General features: G+C 46.9%; 1 protein-coding gene across 1 annotated transcript in view; it reads right to left on the bottom strand.

Moving 5' to 3' along the window:
- The window catches only part of Disc1 (DISC1 scaffold protein), a 211,809-nt gene that overhangs the window by 12,999 nt on the left and 180,215 nt on the right, over positions 1 to 18,595 (bottom strand). Inside the window, exon 11 of the mRNA XM_021170050.2 lies at positions 15,551 to 15,824. Within this exon, the coding sequence (XP_021025709.1) occupies positions 15,551 to 15,824 (274 nt within the window). The remainder of the gene's footprint in view (positions 1 to 15,550; positions 15,825 to 18,595) is intronic.

Raw genomic sequence — 18,595 nt, 5'->3', positions numbered from 1 at the left:
ACACACCTTGAATCCAAAACCATGAAGGTAAAATTAGTTTGTAGAAGGAAACACCCATGTTTAAAAGTGATGTGTAATTAAGTGACAGAAAAAGTGACCAATTAGAAAAAGACCTGACAGAATAGCATATGCCCAACTCTCAGGAGAAGAGAGAGGAAAGGGAAGCTACCTAAGGGGCAGTGCAGAGAGACAGGAGGCAGTTCTACCAGGACAGGTTCACAGAGACAGGTTGAAGAGAGAACAAGCTAGACACTGACAGGTAAACACAGAACAAGCCGGAGAATGAGAAGGAACCAGAAGATTAGAACACATTGACAAAGTTAGTATGAGGCCAAGCAGAGCAATTCAGGAGAGGCTGAGAAGCCAGATTGAATCCGTCAGTGTGGAGACCTGTTTGAGCCAGAACAGCTGAGTTGAACCAGCCAGCCAGAGTTCAGAAAGAACAAGAAAGGGTGAGTTTATTCAAAAGCAAGTCTCAGAGGCTGAAAACATTCTAGGGCTACATTAGATTGTACAGAAGCTAGAAGCTTCCAGAACTAGGCCTAGGTTAGCAGACAGAGGCAGTAAATCTCAGAGACTACATTGCAGCAGGAGAATAAATGTCAATTTTACAACTAACATCTACCTATGATATGAAAGTACTCAGGCCTGATGGTGTTGTTCCAGGTTCTTAGATATTATACATGGTGTGTTAGCATCAGAACTTAGGAATATGAGTCAAATCCAGATTCATGCCTTGACATCCCAGGAATACCAGTCAAATTCAGATACATGCCTTGACATTTTTCTCCGTTCACTCACTCTGTAACACTTCAGTTGCCCAACAATTGACAATTCTTTAATAAGACAGTGCTAATGGAAACTAAAAATACTAGAGAAATCTCATGCAATAAAAGCATCTGAATATGTGTGTGTGTGTGTGTGTGTGTGTGTGTGTACTGCTCACTTGGAAGAGTATAGTGCCCTCTTCAACAGGCATCTCTCTAACCATAGCTCCACCCCCAGCCCCCCAGGCTGTTGTCTTAGCTCCGCCCCCAGGCTGTGGTCTCAGCTCCACCCCCTCCCAGCTCAACCTGCTATGTCCCACTCCAGGAGGGGAGCTGTCCCAGCAGGAAGGAAGAGGCTTTGCTAAGACCTGCACACCAGTTTTTCCTTTGATGCATTTCTTTCTGTCGTTAAGAATTCATCAATAGCTAAGAATAAAGGAGACAGAAGTAAGAGGACTTCAGTCTCCTTCCCTTAAAATAAAGGAGACTTTCTTTTCAAGTAACTCAGTTGTCCTTCAAAATATTTCCCAGAAACACTGAAAATCCCGTGTAAGCCAAAATGGAGAATTAAAAGACACACGTGTTGGCTGGAGGTCCCATTAAGGATGGAACTGCCTGAGGCAAAAGCCCCTCTGAAACTATTAAATATGGGTATCAACAAACTGCTGGTCAGCCCAGACAGAGGCTCTGAGGGCCTGGGAGGTCTCCCCTGAGAGTCCTCACTCCCAGGACAGCATGTTCCAGGGTCTTGGGAGCTATCTATCATTGTTTCTTCTTATCAGTAAGGAAAATGTCTCAAAGAATCAAACAATCTGGGCACCAAGACTGGTCTCTCCTATTCCACCTCAGGGTAATACAGAGCTCACTCTGAGTTTCTAAGGGGTTCAGCTCCTAGGAAGGGAGGGGGCGGGGCACTCCCTCCAAGGCCAAAGTTCACATGGTCCAGAAGCGGGCCCAGCACCCTAGCAGTGTCTGTAATGTATCAGTCATAAAGAAAATCTATATGATTGATACTTGATAATTAAAAATTATAACAACAACCCCCCTCAGAATTCTTGGCTGAGTTGGACTTTCTCAGGCTCCGCAGTTCTGAGGATAATTTAGTGTGGGTTATGTATATCAAAGCGTCTTTGAAAAGGGTCCTATAAGCCCTCCTATAATTTGCCCCTCGAGCAATCTTTTCAGCAATTCAAATAGTTATTTTTTTTTTTTATTTTTGTAGATACCCCAACTGTCATTTACCCAGAGGGGTGGCTGGTTTTCCCCGTGGGTCAGATGAACAAGAATCCACAGACAATGAACAGCCTCACAGCCCAGCTCTTCCCCTCCTGGGTTGGCTCACACCCTTGTTCTTAAACCCTTGTGATCAGGAAGCCCTGTCCACACAAACTCCAAGGATCTGCTGTCTCTCTTCCCTCACCAGGCTGCAACAGACCAGCATCCTGACATCACCGCAGCCCCAGAAGCTGACCCTACTGTGTCCTTTAAAGGCAGCCTCCAGTCAATGCTGGTTGAGCTCTTCTCCCAGGTAATAAGGTTAGATTTGTTTTACTCCTGTAAGGCCCTTGTGGGAAAGACTTAGTCCCCAGTATGACAGTACTAGGTGAGACCATACTTAGTCTCCAGTATGGCAGTACTAGGTGAGACCATACTTGGTCCCCAGTATGGCAGGTAAATAACTAGACTGCCAGGTGCTGCCCTTAGAAGGGATTAATGCCAGTGTCCCATCTTACTCTACTGTTGGAAGACTGCTATAAAAGAGCAAGCCTGAGAGTCTCTGGCTTCCTGTACCACCACATGATTTGTTCTGCGTGATGTAATACCACTTACTGTGGTAATAGAGCTACATGACCCCTCACCAGAGGACACACAATGGGGCTGGCTGCCCAACCCTGCACTTTTAGACTCACTGTGAACCAAATATACCTCTCTTCTTTATAAAGGGTTCAGCCTTAGGCACTTGGCGACGGCAAGAGAATAGAAGCAAATGCAGAAAGTCTTGAAGAAGCTTTGCTGGGTCTTAGACTGTACTAGCCAGACAGTGCTCTCAAGCTAGTGAGCAGAGCCAGAAAGTCCAAATACCAAATGCCTGCCCATGTCTGAGCCCAGAATAACCTGCTAGGGTGATCCCCATGCCTCTGGGATAGCTGCTAGCCTTAAATGACCAAAACAGCATTTTATGAACATACATATGTGCACATGGACACATACATGCATATAGGTGTTGAAAATGGGATCTGTCTCAATGTTGAGGTGACTTTCCTTACATCGTATTTTCTCTGTATTTTCAATTGTTAATTCTGTGCCAGCAGAGAGCTGGGTTCTGACAGGATTCTGGTACTGTCACTTGTATGGCTCATCACCGGGATTTTTCTGTGGAAATGCTTGTGCTTCCACACCTGTCCAGAAGACGAAGGTTGGCAGCTTTCAATGCCTTAGGCAACCAAAGAGATGGACCAGGCATGGTCTCACTGCTGATTGGTTACAATAAAGCCAATAGCTGGGGCAGAAAGTATGGGATGGAATATCTGGGCAGCTACAGATGCAAGAGGGATACAAAGCAGAAGCCAAGAATCGAAGGAGACAAGGAAGAAGCAGAAACAGGAGAGCAGAGTGGAGCAGGGAGATAAAGAGCTGGCCATGTGCAGGGACACAGGCCATGAGCAGGGACACAGGCCAGGAGCAGGGACACAGGCTATGTGCAGGGACACAGGCCAGGAACAGGGACACAGGCCACGTGCAGGGACACAGGCCATGAGCAGGGACACAGGCCACGTGCAGGGACACAGGCCACATGCAGGGACACAGGCCAGAAGAGTTAGGATGAATTAGAAGCGAGCTGTGAGCCTTCCCCAACTAAAGGCCATACGCTTTAACTACATAGAAGTCCCTGTGCTACATTTAAGCTTACTTCAGGTGGGTCCTCGAAAACCTCGCAACATGTCTGTCTGCAGGTGGGGACAGGTCCTTGTTTCCACTTTGGGTTAATCCTGTGGGGCAGGTCAAGGACCTGGCTAATGTCCACCCCATGGAAGGTGGGCTCACCTCACTTTAGGAGTCTGGGCGGGGTCTACCCTGTGGAAGATGGGTTCACCTTGAGATGACAGACTTTTTTCTCCCTAGAATTCCTGTCCCCTACTTCAGCACCCTTGAGGTTCCACTGGGCCTGCAGGCCTTTCTGAGCCAAGATATTTTGCCTTTCCTCTGTCTTTTCCTTGTGGTTGCAGGCCAGGGTCGACATATGCTTTAAAATTCCCCAACTAATGCTTTAGGCTTCCGTCTCTTTCCCTAAAGTCCTTCTGCCTGACTTGTGGCCAACCACACCATGCCCATACTTGATTCTCGTCTCCATTCTCCTCACCACAATATTACAGCGTACCTGCCCTGGGGTTTTTCTTTTAAACACTAACAAATTATCTGTAAGCTTTCATTATTTGAGTGCATTCTCTGTTCCCAAACCTGTTTGTGTCTGCTCTTATTTTTTTTTTAATGAGACTTAAGAACTCCAATTTCTCCAGTACTGTGTGTTAGCTTTTCTGAGATGCCAGTGATGGCTTCTTTCCTTCCTTGTAGTTCTTTAATCGGAAGATCCCTTTTCCTGTATACCTAGATAGCATCATGTGACATATGCATACATACATGCATATACTTATGCACGCACACACACACACACACCACCTTTTATTGGCCTCAGAAGATGCTCTGTAACAACCTTTCAGGCAGTCCCTCCAAATGATCCAACAACATTTCAAGCATCATTTGCCAGTCACCTCATGGTCAACCCTGCAGGCTCGAATGCCCGGGATAAACCCTTTCAGCTGTGTGGAAAGAGAGCCAATGTTGCATTTCTGTCCTGCTCTCCCAGACCAAGGAGCCTGGTTTAAAACAGAAAGCACGACTCCCTTTGATGAGCAGAACAATCTCATGACAACATCTTTCTAAACCACAGACCCAGATCCAGTGGCTGGCAAGATGTCCACCCATATGCACAGTGGGGACGTCACTCACTCCATGCCCCACATCCCTGAGGGCTTTTGCACACTGCTTCATCTCCCATAAGGATGGTTAGAACCTTGGATAGAACATTTGGGAAACACCAACACTTAGAAGTTTTGAACTGGGGTTCATATGTCAGGGAATACATAATTATGGGTGTTTGGGTGAACATTTGTTAACAGTATCAGGCTGGAACTACAGCAAGAGAAAGTCCTGTGAACTATTGTCATTCTGAATATGTGACACTTTGGGAAGCTCACTGAAAGTCATTGCTAGGTGGGGTGAGCTCTGGTTTCAGAAATGTCACTGTCAGTGGAGACCCCCCTCCCCTGCAAACTCAAGCAGACAGGCTGCCCCTTGGGCCATATACACGGATTGAGAGTAATTAAATAACTAATTTCTCAAATTGTTCTCAAAAGCCAGTCTAAGGGAAGAGGCAGGATGAGACACTGGAGTCAACCAACCGAACAAGGAAAATCTTGTAACTAAGTAACAGGCCAACCATCACAAGGATTTGAAGGGTTTATGTTCAGACAGGAAGTCATACAGCCTGGATTCCCAAGCCACTGGCAACCTCTGCTGCTGCTGCTGCTGCTGCTGCTGCTGCTGCTGCTGCTGCTGCTGCTGCTGGTCATGTGTGTGTGTGTGTGTGTGTGTGTGTGTGTGTGTGTGTGTGTTGATTGGTGGGCAAGAATGCAATCTGCCTGAGCTGTCATCTTGTTTACTGTCCCCTGCCATAACTCAGCCAGCTCACACAAGCCCCTCTATTCCTCAGCCATATAATAAAGTTTCTGTAATAGCCCACCACCTTTACACACACACAAATCTCATTTCTACAGTCAGGGTGAGACAGGTAACTGAGTAGACTTTTCTAGTAGCTGGCAAGCCATCTGCATTTAGGAGTTGCCAGTCTATGACACTATCCAAAACCCTGCAACACACACACACACACACACACACACACACACACACCACACACACATGCTTATAATCCAAAATTCGATTTGAGCCCCAGGATGTCTGCTCTGTTGCTAGGTCTCATTATCTCTCCTACAGCTTGAGGTAAACCAGACGCGACTACCACCGTGCCGGAGCTTAGTGGATGTGCTAACGCCTTTCCTTGCTTCCTGTTGCAGTCACGGGCTCTGGGCTGTTTTCCAGAATAGTTTCTTTGCAAATGCATTCCAGGGATGCTCTATGGTCTGTATCTTTCCTTCAAAAATACAGTGTTCGTAAAGAATCATTCCCTCCGACAAATGCCCGTCCGTCCGGCACAGGAAGAGTCTCTCTCGCATCTATTTGAAATAGGTTCTGTGATAAGCTTCACTTTCCACACCCATGCTGAGAGCTACAGTCACTGTGTAAATTCCATTAAGCAGAGAGGCACACATTAGGACTCCAAGGGTGCATCTTTATTATACTGGAGAGTAGAAACAGTCATCTAAATTCCACATTGTATGGTCACACCCTGAGTGGGTGGGCTTCTCTTTTAAAAGCATCCAGATGTCTGTAGGGGCTGAAGGCATCTGAATCATTCAGACCTCTTTAGGTCTGAGCAAGACGCTAGTTGTCTTCAAGGACCCTGCACTCATTCAGAGAAGGCTTTTGAGATGCAAGTTTATGACAAATGCGTTTGGTTTTGTTTAGTGTTCAACAGAACCAAAAAACAGAACCAAAACCTCTCATAGCAGGGGAAAGAGCCTGACTGCACAGGGAAAACAGGCCTCCCCACCCCCCCACCACCCAGTGTACATGAAGGACCTGGGAAACTGCCTTTTGTGTGGCAGAATTACTCAGGAGGGTTTGGGCTGCTTCCCTTCAACACGCCGGGCTTGGGCATCAATGTTGAGCAAACCAAGGGCCAGGATGGAGCTCAGTGGGTAAAGTGCCTGCAGCACAAGCAGGAGGACCCATGTAAAAGATCTGGTGTGCTGGTGTGCACTGGAGAGGCTGAGACACAGAGGTCCCCCAGGGTTCACTGACCAACCAGTCTAGCCTTCATGGTCAATTCCAGGCTAATCCTCTTCTCTCAAAAAACAAGATATACGGTACCTGAGGAATAACACCCAAAGTTTATGTCTAGCCTCTGCACAGATACCTATACATACAAACACACACACACACACACAGACACATACATATGCATATATATATATATATATATACATGTATACACATATGCATATAAACACATATACACATATGCATATACACACACATATATATACATGCACACACATGTATACATATACATACATGCACACACATGTACACATATATGCATACAAATACATATACACATATGCATATACATAAATACATACATGCATACACATATACATACATATATATACATGCACATATACACATATACATGCACACACATATGCACATACACACATATACATATATGCACAAATATATACACATATATACACATATACATACATACACATATACACATACACACATATACATATATGCACAAATATATACACATATATACACATATACATACATACACATATACACTCATAAGTACCTACACAATACACACATGATAAACACACAATACATATATATGTATATATAGATATATACACATATACACACACAAACATACACACACACAAATTAAAATTGCACAAAACCAAACTTGAGCAGACCAGATTCCAATAGGACCTTCTGAGGAAAGCCAGTCAGCAAATGAGATCTACAGCATCAGACAGTGCCTGAACAGTTTCCCTCCAGGAAGATTCAGGGTCTGGAAGCAGTGACAGCACACCACCAGGACTCCTTTGAATAAGGAAGTACAGAGAGGAGCTGGAGAGATAGCTCAGAGGTTAAGAGCGCTCATAGTTCTTCCAGGGAACTCGAATGAGCTGGGCACTCCCATCAGGCAGTTCACAATCACCCACAAGCCCAGCTCCAGGGGATCTGACACATTCTTCTGCCTTCTGTGGATACCCCCATGTGTGTGGCACACACAGACATACAAATAAAAATAAATCTTTTATAACATTTTTTCTAAAAGAAGAAAGTGCAGACAGACCACAGCTGGGGACTCCTCCATGGGAATAAGCTCCAAGACATCTGGGGCTAAGGATTCCGACTGGTGGAGTAAGGCAGACCTAGGAGAGGAGGACCAAGTGCCACCTGTAACCCATGTGTGCTCTAAGTTTTAGAGTATAGCACAAACAAACCTGTGTGACAATGAGACCCTGAGAGCCACCTTTTCAAAGGTGAACCTTTCCTGGAGTCTCATCGTTGCCATCCTAACCAGCACCACTTTGTTCTGTAGCCATGGTACCTGCAGCTTGCCTGGAGATGACGGCACTTAGGCTGGCAGAGCCTGCCCCTCATGAGGCACTTCGGTATGCCCCGGATGGAGCAGAGTAAGGGCCATTTTCCTTTCTTATACTGTAGCTCTACCTTGTCAGGATCTTCCGACTTGTGTCAGAGAGATGAGGCCTGATTTGTTATGAATAGGGTCCCCATAAATGCACAAATGGGGGAAGTACTGGTAGATGGAAAAACAGATGCCCAGTATAGACAGACAGAATAGCATCAAACTATTAATTGGGAAGGAAGGGAGAGCAAGACAAATGTGTGTATGTGTGTATATGTACATATGTATATATGTATGACAAATGTCTGCTCTACACAGCCAGCCTCTTGCCTGTTCTAGCCTGGATAGTTAGTCCTGGCTCACAACTAGCTTCTGGGAAACAGGAAGGCCCTGTCTTTAACTGCCCTGGTCCTGTTGAGGAATTAGATGTGGCCTAGGTATGATGAAGAATAGAGTGTTATTCCATTTCTAGAAATGGGATGCCCTGCAGGGGTGGGGAGTCTCTCAGCTGCCAAAGGACAACAGTGTGCATTTGTTAGTGGAACCTGCGTTGCTAGTGTGTGAGGGTGTCCTTGCCACCCTGGGGTGACTGTGACCACCCTGCTGCCTGTTTATCCCTCAGCCTTTGCCAGCAAATGACAAAGAGTCTCCATGGTGGAAGACTCCAGGAGCCCTGAGGTCTGTTTTCTCAGATGCACTGAGCTATGGTTAATTAATGGAGGAAGTGCAGATGCCCCAACCCTGGGCCCTGGAGCACAGAGAGTGATTCCACATTTTTCCAAAAGTACAGGAAGCAGGCAGATCAGAGGAGCCAGCTTCCTTCCCTGGGGCAGGTGAAGGAGGCTGGCAGCAGGCAGGGACATTAATTAACAGAAAAGGACCAGCAGGAAGGAGCCTCTCACTGGCTAGAGGAAAGCCCTCCCTTACCCACCTGCTCCTTCCATTACACTCAGGGTCCAAGGCCAGGCTAGAGGGCAGAGAGCTCGAATTCTGATTGGTTGAATGGTTTCTAAACCTATTTATGCCAATTGTACTTAAAATCCTAATTATATTATTTAGATATGTACCATACAAAGCAGTGCAATGTTACTGTAAAAAGAAAAGTTAATATGCACATTTCTTTTAACGGAAAGCCTTGGAAAGATACAACAATATCGGAGAGAGGCAGAGAGGAGCTGGACCCTGGAGGCTGCTTTGCAAGTGTCTCTTAAGCGTTCTGTCCACTTTAAAGATGCCACAACTGGAAACTGGATGATAGCTTGTAGGTAAGGCACGTGCAAGAAGGGGCCCTCAAAAGCCACCCGGGAGACCCCTCGGAAGACTTTGATCCACTTGCTACACTGAATGATTAACAAGTGGATGTCTGTGTTTGCACAGTCTGAAAAAGAAGACTCGAGGGGCTTGTCTCGGGTGGACGGAGTCCCACACAGGGGAAGGGACGCAACAGAGATGGCTCAAGAGGACTCTGAGCAGACGGCAGTGATACACTCCTGCTCGCTGCTACCCTTAGGTCCTCTCTGGGGTCCAAGCACAGTCCTCTGCACCTGCCTGCACCATAAGCTCTCGCTGCTGTGGCCAAAATCCTTGTTATAATTAACTGGAGAGAGAAAGGGTTCCGTTTAGCTGTTGGGCTCAGACAAACGGTTTCCCAGAAAGTAACAGGAATGTAGACTTCCTAACACAGACATTGTTCCCATCTGAGATTCAGCAATGTGGGCCGGCATCAGCCTTTCCTCTCGGTTTTCCTTTTGGTTTCCCTAACCTATACTTCCAAACTCTTCCACATCCATCCAGCAAACTAGGTCCAGAGTTTTAAGAGCCACGGAACCAAGGTCATTCACCAATGAACTGCTTGCTGACTCTCCATGTAGATTTTCTGTATTGTGGCTTTTCAGTGCTCTGACCAGTAGGGGGTGGGGTGGGGTGGAGATGAACCTGGTAGAGGAAGAAATGGGGAGGAGATGGGGGTGCCACAAATCCCTGTGACTCCTTGAAGAGTACTGATCCACTGTACACAGTGCATGATCTGATGTGGCTCCCAGCATACCAGCAAGACAACACAAAGGACCAGAGGCCAGGGCTGTGGCTGCTTCTCTGCCTTCACAGACATCTCCACAGGGGATTGCCTCCCTTACAGGCTCCCGGTCAGGCAAGTCAGATTTGGCTAAACAACACAGGTTGCACCCCAATTTGCCCTTGAATACATAAACATACCCTAATTGGCTAAAAGGCTACATATAAGCTCATGTAATAAATGATAAAGTTAGATCTGCACTCTGATGCTGGTCTACGGAGTCTGAATTCTGGGCAACTTTGTGGGCTCCGTCTCTACTTTCCCCCACTTTCTGGTCTCTGTTCTCACAGTGACTAAAGCATGCAGCATCCATCCTACGCAGTGTAAAGAGATGAAGGGTTTGTCTGGGCTCATTGATAAGAGGATTCAACACAGAGATGCTTGGCTTGATGGCCGTGGAATTTGCAGGAACAGATGGCCATTCATCTTCTTACCTTGTGTTTTCGTTTCTAGTGTGTTGTTGTGATAAAAATAGATTGGGAGAAGCAACTAAAGGGAGAAAGGGTCCATTCTACGCCACAAGTCAAGGCTATATATAGTCTTTCCCAATGAGGTGGTCACAGAGGCCAGGGGCTTGTGTTCGGTGGTCACATTGTAACCACAGTCAACAAGCAAAGAAGGACGACTGCATGGTACCTACATCTAGCTCCCTTTCTCTGCTGGTACAGGGGTGTAGCTGGTGGTTGGCACCTCTTGCTCCCATAGGCCAGGAGGACATGGTAGAAGGAGTGGGAGGTCGGTTAGTCACACCATACCTCTAATTAGGGAGCAGAGAATGAACAAGGAGTAAGATCCAGATACAACACTCACAAAGTGTGTCCTCAGTGACCCTACTTCCTCAAGGAGGCTCTGCCAGCTAAAGGTTCCAGCCTTCCAAACAGTGCCACCCACCGGGGACCAAATGTTCAAATTAGAGAGCCTTTAGGGAACATGTCACATGCAAAGTACAATGGTCAGGAAGTAGAAAGCAAGACAAGGAGGGGTGAGAGACAGCGTGTCCCCAAAGGCCACCCTCACCCCCTCCCACTGACCCAGGGTTATGTTGTACCTCCTATAATCTCCCCAGATTCTCAAAATATTGCCACCAGCTAAGGTCCAAGCCCTAACACATGAACTTTCACAGGGATGTTTGTTGTCTAAACCATAACACTGCCCATTCTCCCTCAAACCAGGACATCCTAAACAAACAAAGAAAAGCCAAACAACAACAAACCAACCCCAGAGTTTCCCCTGAGCTATTTCTAAAGGCTCCCATGTCTCATAAAACTTTGATTAAATAAATTTGTCACACTTTCCCCCTTTGTCAGCCTGTCTTCTGTGAGCTAGGATTCTGTGGTGACTGGGGAAGGGTACCCCTGACATTCTGGACGCCAGCCTCAGAAGAGACAAAGCTAAGGTGTCTGCTGTGTCTTTGCTGCCGGCTTCTTTGCTTGTAGAAAGCAGTAGCGATTTTCTGGTTGCTAAATGCACAGTGTGGGCTACCTCTGTGGTACGCTAGCTTCTCTCTGGCTTATTTTAGCTTGCTTGGTAGCAGCTTCTGGCTTGGAAAGGACACAGCTCAGAGGGAAGTCAGAGGGAGTCATGCTGTCCAGGGAACTAGGCAGGAGGGAAGCTCATTAGAACAAGAAAGCAGCTGGCGTGGGCAGGCAGGCTACAGTCGGGAAAGAAAGGATCCCAAAGGTATTGGGGTCAGAACAGCATGGGCAGTGCCCCTTCATTACAGGAGCCTGGAATGCTGTTCCCTGTCCCCTACCCCCTGCCCCAGCTTCTGCCTGGCTTCTGTGCAAGGTTGCAATCATCTATAAACCAGGGCCAACAGCAGCGTGAGGCTCGGCAGAGAACTCCCAGGATGCTAGAAAAGAAAGGGCTCTCACAATCTGTGCACACGCATGCCTTAGCTGGGCTGCTGACTTCCTCTGGAACAAAGCGTCATCGAGCAAAGGGTTTTGCCTTTACCGACTCGGCTGCAGAATGAAGGTAATGGCTTTGAGTGAGCCTGGCAGGGACCTTCAGCCACAGGGCTGGTGTTCACTCCCTGAACAATGTGCCTCCGAAATGCGTATCACTGTGCTGGCCAGATAAGCAAGGAGAGGCTTTGAAACCATTTCCCCCGTGGACCTCTGTAAGAAGCCCACGATTTGTCATGGAAGATTTGGATTGAAAAGCAATTGCCTGCCCCTAGGGTGTCATGCTTCAATAACAAACCAGTGTGGGGTGGCCCCGCACAACAGAGCCCTGCAAAGCCAAACACACCTGGAGCTGCAAAGCAAAGGAACATTTTGCCTCAAGATAAACACATCATTCCCCGGACTTCAATAGCCACCCCCCAGAAGCAAGAAGGGAAGGCAAAAGCGCCTTCACCAGGGGACCCCTAACCGGCACACCTCTGAGCCTCAGGGCTCTAAAGCCTTCCAGCAAACACAAGCAAGACGTCCCCTTTGGTAAACCTTTCTCTCCTCAGACACAAGTCTAGTTCACTGCTCGGTTCTCCTCCTGATAATGGGAGCAAACTGGATTAGCAAAAGCTGTTTGAGATGTGGGCTCCAGAAAGGCAGAGACACAGAGATCAGCATCAGCTTTACCGTGTGCACAGAGTCTGCAACTAAGGTGGCTCAGGCAGCTCTGCTCACACACACCTCACCTTGACCATCTGAGCCCTCTGAAATAGTGAGCCAAAGATGTCCTTTCCTCTCCTGAATCTATCAGGCATTTGGCCATAATAACAGGAACGGCCATTAATGCAACTAAAAAGTTAGTTCTGATTGTTCTCTCTTGATTTTTTTATAGCCGTTGTTATTTGTGTATGTGTGTGTGTGAGTGTGTATGTGTAGGTATATGTGTATGAGCTCGCATGCATGTTCATGTGTATAAGAAGAGTGTTCACAGGGAGACCATTTGTGTGTGTGTGTGTACATATCGAGGCCAGAGTCAAATTCAGGTGTCAGTTCTTGTTTCTTTGTGAAACAGGGTCTCTCACTGCCCTGAAGCTCACCAGTTAGGCAAGTACAGCAAATCGCAGGGATCCTTCTGTCTCCACCTCCCCAGTGCTGGGATTACAAACCTGCATGCCTATTATGCCCAGCCTATTATGTGGGTGCTGGGCATTTAACTCAGGACCCCACACTTGGACAGCAAGCACTTTACCCAGTGATCCATCCTCAGCCCATGTTGTTACTGGTATTGTTTCAGTGAATAAGAAAATATGGCCGACCAGCAGCAGAGACATAGCCCAAACAGAGAGACTCCAGGCTCAGACCTCCACGCTCTGCCTCTCTTACTCTGAGCACTTGAGTCCTGAGCCAAGTCCACTGTTTCATGTACAGTTCTGATTTTAGGCAGGCAGACATTGCTTTAAACTCTTAGTCACTTCTGGAAAGTTATGTGTAATAATATCCATTCTTTTCTTTGCTGGAAAGCCATGATTCAGACATGCACACCGTCAGGTGACTACACCGGAAGACAGAACACATCTCTCACCCCTCCCTCCCAGATTCTTCTTCCCGGCAACCAGGCAATGAGACTGCTCTCTGGTCCCAGCTACCAGGCAATGAGACTGCTCCCTGGTCCCAGCTACCAGGCAATGAGACTGCTCTCTGGTCCCAGCTACCAGGCAATGAGACCGCTCTCTGGTCCCAGCTATCAGGCAATGAGACCGCTCTCTGGTCCCAGCTACCAGGCAATGAGACTGCTCTCTGGTCCCAGCTACCAGGCAATGAGACTGCTCTCTGGTCCCAGCTACCAGGCAATGAGACTGCTCTCTGGTCCTGTAGATGCTGGTCTCACTAAATGCTAAGTGCTCACAATAGCTTCTCCATGGGGACAATGTTCCAGGACACTTCAGTGCACACCTGAGACCACAGAGAGCATCAAACCCAAGGAGAATAATTTTTCTTATGTATTTTCTTATGCACACCTGTGACAGATCTTGATTTATAAATTGGGCATGGTCAGAGATGAGCAGCAACAAACACTTTAAAATAAAAGTTATAACAAAATACCCTCACCTCACCCGTAAGAGCTTCTGCTGGCTGGGCAGTGGTGGCACACGCCTTTAATCCCAGCACTTGGGAGGCAGAGGAGGTGGATTTATGAGTTCAAGGCCAGCCTAGTCTACAGAGTGAGTTCTAGGACAGCCAAGGCTATACAGAGAAACCCCTGTCTCAAAAAAACAAACAAACAAACAAATAAAAACAAAAACCAAAACAACAAATAAAGAGGTTCTGCTGGCCTCAGGCTCCTGGACGGGCTCATGGTTCGCCTTCCTGCTGCAACACTGGCTCCCCGAGAAGCTTTAAAGTATTTGGCAAGTTCTGCTGCTTTTCACATAGAGCACTGGGTGGCACCGGGGACCCAGAGTGACACTGTTCATCTTCTCATGGGGGACATGCATTCAAATATAGGACCAGGGCCAGTCCTCAGACAGCATAGACACAGCAACCAGATGTTAAGCTGAGCACAGGGCATAGGTTCTATTAACATAACAGCTCTGGTCCCACCCAGGGGCAAGAGGCCCATGGACTGGCCAGGGTGCTCTCCCCGCCCACCCTCACATCTTTCTGAGTCTTGGCAAAGATGAACAAGGCTGGAAAGTCAAAGAGAGATATTGTGAGCTGGCAGCCGCTATAGCCAACCTCTCCTCTAGCAAAGTGAGGACCTGAGAGAATGCCTGAAAGCCAACAAGGAACTTGGAAGCCTCAGAGGGAAGGAGGACATGCATTCAGGGAAGCCCCTCTGGATGCAGGGTAGGAGGGGGTAGAAAGGGGAAAGGGAGGGGTGAGGGAGCCTTCTCCATTGGTCAGGGTCAGCCTCTGATGTAAAAAATAAATTAAGTAAAATCACGTTCTAATAGAAAGGCACATTTGTCAGAACGCATCAGGCCAAGCAATAGGGCTTTCTGCTCTTTGTTTTGCTTTGATTTAATGGAAACAGGAACTCCAAACATTAGTCGTGATCTGCTTTTGGTGAAAACGGCATGTATACATGCATTGGAATTTTTGAATTCATATATAATACATTGTAACCTATAGGCTCCAGAGATACAATAAAATATATGATGTATAATTTATGGTCTGTATAGCAACATATGTTGAGTAAGTTACTATCTGTAACAATATATCTACTTCCTCAGAATAATGGGGGCATCTAAAGTCTGGTTAAAAAGAAAGCTAATATGCCAAGCTTTTCTTTTTGTTTATCTACATTTTAAGCTTCAAAAAGTTATATGCTATTTTGTTATCATACCCAAGAGTTATATTCATTTTAAGAACTTCGTGAGGGTCTATGGAAACACTCGGAGTTCTGTTTGTTCTTATCCCCAAACTGCAAATGATGAACCCCCGACAAAGCCACACACACAGGACAAACCTCTTTCCGTGGGCCTGCAGCACAGTGTGGTGAAAGAGCTGAGTGGGTGTCCCACTCCTGGAGCACCTGCAAGGGGGACTTTTCTTCTTCAGGGTGGGGTGTTTGAGGGACAGCCAGGGCAGCTGTCTGGGCGGCCTCTCCTGTGCTATGCACCTGCTCCTCATCCTCTGCGTGTGGGCTGCTGCCTGCTTCCTGGAGCTGCAGGCTCTGCATCAGCAACTGACAAGCCTCCAAGTCTGCTTTCCACACTCTCCCAAGCAGTGGGCACCTGCAGCTACGACAGAGGCAGGCAGGCACAGACATTAGCCCAGCAATGGCTCATACTACCGATCAATGGTGTGTTTGTGTCAGGGCTCACTTCACACACACACACACACACACACACACACACACCAACATCATTTTACAGAGACAAAACTTATCAACTGGGGGACACAGAGGGGCCAAATCTGTGTGTCTATGTTCATGGTGACATTCATGTGGGTCTTCCTAGCTGTCTGGTCAGCAAGGACACCCAGAATCTCACTTATGCTTCCAAGAAGAACTACCCAGTGTGGCACATCCTACCCTCTATCCTGCCCAGCTCTGCCCAAGGCTTCCACAGGTGCCATTCCACTACCTGGACTGTCATCCCTCATTCTCCCAGAAGACATTGTATCACCCCTGTCACCCACTGACTTACATATAGCCTGGGCCCAGGCCAGCAGGGACCTAATGTCATCTGCCATTCTGCTGTGCCCAGCAGCACACACCTACTTATGCATCCCACACAGAACCACGGTGTCACAGACTCAGCTTACACAGCCTGCTCTTGGGGGGAAGCTCTCGCTCTACCATGTTGCTAGACATCCAGGATGGATCTCTGAGCACTGTCCAGCGTGTGCTGGGAGGTAGAGACTGGGGGATCCTGGGGTGTGCGGAGCAGAGAGTCTCATGAAAATGGCAACCTCCATGTTCAGTGAGTGAGTGGAGAGAAATAAAGGAAGATATCTATTGTCAACCTGGGCCAACCCCCAAATCTTTTCTTCTAACTTCTACATGGTCATTATGACATACATGTGCATGCATGTGTGAGTACTCACACACATACACAAACATACACCAACACGTACATGCGCACACATACACACCAATGCATACACATACATATACACACACCAACACATATATATATATACACATAACACATACATGCACACACATACACACTAACATATACACACACATATATACACCAATGCATATACATACACATATACACATACACCAAAACATACTTTCCTCTTTTGTAGAATTATTTATTTATTTAATGTATATAAGTGCACTCTAACTGTCTTCAAGCACACCAGAAGAGGGCATCAGTTCCCTTTACAGATGGTTGTGAGCTACCATGTGGTTGCTAGCAATTGAATTCAGGACCTCTGGAAGAGCAGTCAGTGCTCCTAACCACTGAGCCATCTCTCCAGCCCCAAAACATACTCTTCATTGCTTCTCTTGAGCCTTATTTTTCCCCTTCCAATCTTTCTTCTTGCTCTCTTGAAGTTCTAATAAAGGCACTCAATGGTCTATATTTCTGTCTGAGAAGTTCTCTAACCATATCCACACAAGTACATTTAAATCTTCGAATATCAAATATTTTAAATATTAAAAAAACAAAAACAAAACCAGAAGTTTATTTCAAAACCCTTACGCTATCAGAATTGCTGCTCTTTAACATTTCCCAGGCCTGCATGACTGATTTCCAGAATTTATAACTTTATCATCCTGCAGACTTAATATAGAGTCTTTGTTTTCTCTTCCGCTCTCCTCTTTAAACTGAAGATACTCACTAGTATGTTTTCCAGTTTGGGACCCAACACAGTCAAAGCTTCTCTGTGGCCCCTGCACCCCGGGAGCCAGTGGGGAGCATGGAGTCTCTCAAGGCTCCCGGGAAAGAGGTCAACAGCTTTCCTCATTATAACCTGTGCAGTGTCACAGTAATTGGTGAAATATGGCAGTCTCCTATATGAGTGAAAGTGGGACTGGTCCTGAGCCGTCTCTAGAACACACTCACCAAAGTCTAAGTGCCAATTTCAGAGGCGCAAGCCATGTGGCAAATCACATATGTGGGTGTAAGATGGTAGTGTTCCTTGTGGGCTATGTGACAATTTCTTCATGGGTTGAGTTTCTGAGACATCTGCTCTTTGCATCTGTTTATACTAAAGAGAGTCATGGTTGGTTGTATGTGGGGAGATGCCTGCTCTTCCTGCCCAGGAGAGTAATTGGGTCATTAACAAAAATTGCTCCACCAGTGGCTCAGAGCCTCTGAGCCTTGTGAGGACAGGCATGATATTTTGAGCTGTAGTAGCTCAGAGGTCTGGGTAGAGAGCTGGGCCCTAGCACTGCCACCACCTTCTCAAAAGCTAAAGGAGGCCTACGGGATCAACAGAGCACAGGGCGGAGTGTGACCATGCTCTGTTGGAAATGATGCTGGCATGCAGGGATTTGGGGAGGCAGCCTGCCTCTCTACTGTAGAAGTAGGAACATCCTGGACATAGTGGCTCATGGGTGTGACCCCAGTACTTGTGAGGCTGAGGCAGAAAGATTATGGTGAATTTGATGCCAGCCTTGACTACATAATGATTTCTGGACCAGCCTGGGCTAGAGTGAGACATTCTCTCAAAACAAAAAAAACCAAAACCAAAGCCCTGGGAACCTGGATTCTAACACAGACACCTGAAGTTTCAGTCCTTGTCACCAACCCATCCCTCCTGATATACTCTCTTGTAAAGGAGTTATCTTGTTCTCTGGAAACTTAGAAATCGTCAGGTTCTTTTACAGTCCCACGATGAAGGAAAGCATCCACCCCAGGGGACAAAGGTGATGCTTCTAAATTCTCAACAAAGCCACTTGAAGCATGTGTCTGTGTACTGGCTATTTTTGTGTCAACTTGACACAGCTGGAGTTATCACAGAGAAAGGAGCTTCAGTTGAGGAAATGCCTCCGTGAGATCCAACTGTAAGGCATTTTCTCAATTAGTGATCAAGGGGGAAAGGCCCCTTGTGG

This window comes from Mus caroli, chromosome 8, assembly GCF_900094665.2.
Source record: "Mus caroli chromosome 8, CAROLI_EIJ_v1.1, whole genome shotgun sequence".
Taxonomy (NCBI): domain Eukaryota; kingdom Metazoa; phylum Chordata; class Mammalia; order Rodentia; family Muridae; genus Mus; species Mus caroli.
The sequence above is the reverse complement of the archived record's forward strand: the minus strand, read 5'-3'. Positions and strand labels throughout refer to the sequence as shown.